General features: G+C 41.6%; 1 protein-coding gene across 1 annotated transcript; it reads left to right on the plus strand.

Annotated features, from left to right (window-relative positions):
• The first annotated feature begins 42 nt into the window (after positions 1–42).
• Positions 43–2695, plus strand: LOC103925864 (putative Dresden prostate carcinoma protein 2). The gene is made up of 5 exons (XM_009334658.1): positions 43–148; positions 497–526; positions 842–892; positions 1252–1347; positions 1791–2695. Exons 1-5 carry the CDS (start codon positions 144–146, stop codon positions 1861–1863), a joined length of 255 nt encoding a protein of 84 aa, XP_009332933.1. The 5' UTR covers positions 43–143; the 3' UTR covers positions 1864–2695.
• Positions 2696–2934: the final 239 nt, after the last annotated feature.

A 2934-nucleotide genomic window follows, 5' to 3' on the forward strand; every position in this document is an offset into this window, starting at 1 on the left:
AGGCTGGGGGTGTGTGTGTGTTTAAAAATAACTGCTGGTGCGGGTATGGGGCTGAGCGTGCCTCCCCTTAACTTGTCGGTACCACTTATGTCTCGCGTCCTAGGCTGAAGGAGATACCAAGGGCGATAAGGCCAAAGTTAAGGATGAGGTAAGAAGTTCAATATTTTGAGAAAGTTGGATCATAAAGTGTTTATGCTGGAGAATGAGGTTTAACTTCATCAAAGACTTCGGGGGGGGGGGGGGGGTTGGTCTTGATTGATTCTGACTTTTCAAAGTATTAACTGTCTTTTAAGGTTAACCATGAAAAATCTACTTAACTACTGTTAGCTATTAGTAGTGATTTAAACGGGATAGTCTCATGTTTCTTGAGAACGGGGAAGAAGTGAGCTAAAAACTTAAACATTACTTCTGGGATTTTACTTCTTTGAAATGAGAGTCACTTATGAGAGTTCATATTCCATCACGTTAAATTCAGTTATTTTTCTTTTTTAAATAGCCACAACGGAGATCGGCGAGGTTATCTGCTGTGAGTATTCTCTTGTTGAGCAGAGATGTCACAACACTTAATAGTTTTAAGCTTGAGTATTACCTACCGCGTCTGTGTGAGAACTGTAGGTATTCTGGAGAGACGCATTGTTCGGTTGAAAGAAAGTTAACGAACTGCCCCATTGTGTGGCGTTACGGGGGTGGTAGAATAATGGAGAAATCAAGTAAGTGCTTCGATTTCAAATGTTTTGATTTGCTTTCCTAAAACTAAAATATTTGGGTTGAATATTTTAAAAAAGGAGTATGTTTCGCTTAAAATAATTCGAATAACGCAAGGGGGTTTTCTCACTTACAGAAGCCTGCTCCTCCGAAGCCAGAGCCTAAACCTAAAAAGGCAGCTCCAAAGGTAAGTTGTTGTGTCAGTGCTGTTATTGAGAGGTAAATGGGTTGTGAGGTTTAGATTTGTCTGGTAATAACTAATAAAACTTTGAATAACAGCGTGTGTAGTAATGAAATTGAGCTGCATCGTCACTTCTACAAAGTTGCACTGAAAACGTCTGAATTTTACAAAATTTGCATGAAAAATACCAACGTGGAGACTCTTCACGGTTGTTGTCAGTCTCTTAAACGTGCAGACGTTTGTGTGTTCCGTTCTTTTTGGGCCGACATCCGATGTTGGTTTTTACCAGTCTAGTTTTTGGATTCTGGTGGCTTAGCGACTGGATGCTGGTAATTGTAATGGTGTACGTCATCTTGCGTTTACAGAAGAGCGAGAAGTTGCCCAAGGGAAAGAAGGGGAAAGCTGATGCTGGCAAGGAGGGAAACAACCCTGCAGAAAACGGAGACGCCAAAACAGACCAGGTATAACAGCGGCTCTGGCAGCTCGTGTTAACGTCAGCAAGTTAGTTTTTTCCATATCGAACATAGACAGGTCTAGGCTTGCGCTAATGAAGAGGAATTATTGCTTGATTATTTAGATCCGTTGCTCGCGACGCGTCTACAGATGGGGGGGGCGTTGCTTGGTCGGTAAGGAGTTAAAGTTGTCCGTTTGCCAGGTGAAGTTGCCACGTGAAAGTTGCTGTTCTGCCCTGTTCTGAAAATGCGTAAAGTTCGCACGTAACAAAGCAGCTGCAGGTTGTCTTTTACGGTACTTCAAATGTTAGATTTCGTTTCCTTAAGAATTAGGGTGCTGCAGCCCAGATAAGATTTCTTCTGTTCAGAGAACCGCTATTCAGAAAAATGAGTTCTCGGTTGTTTGGTGCAAGCGCGTGGTGTATATTGACTGGTTCCCCTTTTTCTTTTAGGCACAGAAAGCCGAAGGTGCTGGTGAAGCCAAGTAAAATGTGTGAATTTTTGATAACTGTGTACTTCTGGTGACTGTACAGTTTGAAATACTATTTTTTATCAAGTTTTATAACAATGCAGAATTTTGTTTTACTTTTTTTTAAGCTATGTTGTTAGCACACAGACCGCTTCGTTGTTGTGTTTTGAGGGGGGGCAGTGGGGACAAATGTCACTTAGTCTATTTCTCGGAACCTAAATTTTAATACGAAAAGTTTTCCCGGTCCCCCAGTTTTTGGAAGAAGGGCTCTTCCCGAATAGAGGAGGAAGGGATTCCTTCATGCTGCACGTCTGTTAAGTTCTGTGAAGTGCGTCCGAGTGAACGTCGAAGCTCCCAAGATGCCTGTTGCCGACTTCAAAACTGCAGTTTGTAACGCCCTCTCTATTGCCTTTCACGCCCTCGTTGTTTGCCTAGAGCCTATCACTCCGAAATACGGCAAAAACGGCATTTTGGGACTTGCCACTCTAAATGCATTGTCGGGTGATCCTGACTTCGGGTGTCTGATTTGGGATCTAACGGCTGGAAAAGGAGCTGTACTTCCTCTTTTATATTGTGGATCTTCAGATTAAGAAACCTGCATTTTAATTTTTTTTCCTCTCAAAGTCAGGGTAGGTTTGTGAAGAGTTGTTAAACAACATGCTAAATGTGAAAGTGTCCACCCTCACTCTAAACTTTTCCCTTTACAAGTATGAAATGAAGATTCTTCAGTTTTATAGCAACTTTTACGTTTTGGTAGTCCACGAAGGGAGGGGAGTTTGACAGTTGTTGTAAAATGTTGCAGATTGTAGCCCATGTCCTGCCTAAATTACCATGATTGTTTATGAAAAGTACCTTTAATAAAGCTGGATACGGTTTGGCTTGGACTGTTCTTAATGCCTGTCTAATTTCTCTTGCCTTTATTTCATCTCTCATGTGGTTAGTGTCAGCAGCGTACTTGCTGTGCACATGCATGCGTTTGTATTTAGGCAGTGTTTTGCTAATGGCCAAGAATTTGTTTTGAGCATCTTAATTCAGATAATTAATTCAGACTTAATTCACAAGTGAAAAGCGAGAGATTTCCTTGCCTAAAAGCTAGATCGCTGCAGGGTGTTTTGAAACTCTTGGCT

This window comes from Pygoscelis adeliae, unplaced genomic scaffold (genome assembly GCF_000699105.1).
Source record: "Pygoscelis adeliae isolate BGI_AS28 unplaced genomic scaffold, ASM69910v1 Scaffold422, whole genome shotgun sequence".
NCBI classification, from domain to species: Eukaryota; Metazoa; Chordata; class Aves; order Sphenisciformes; family Spheniscidae; genus Pygoscelis; species Pygoscelis adeliae.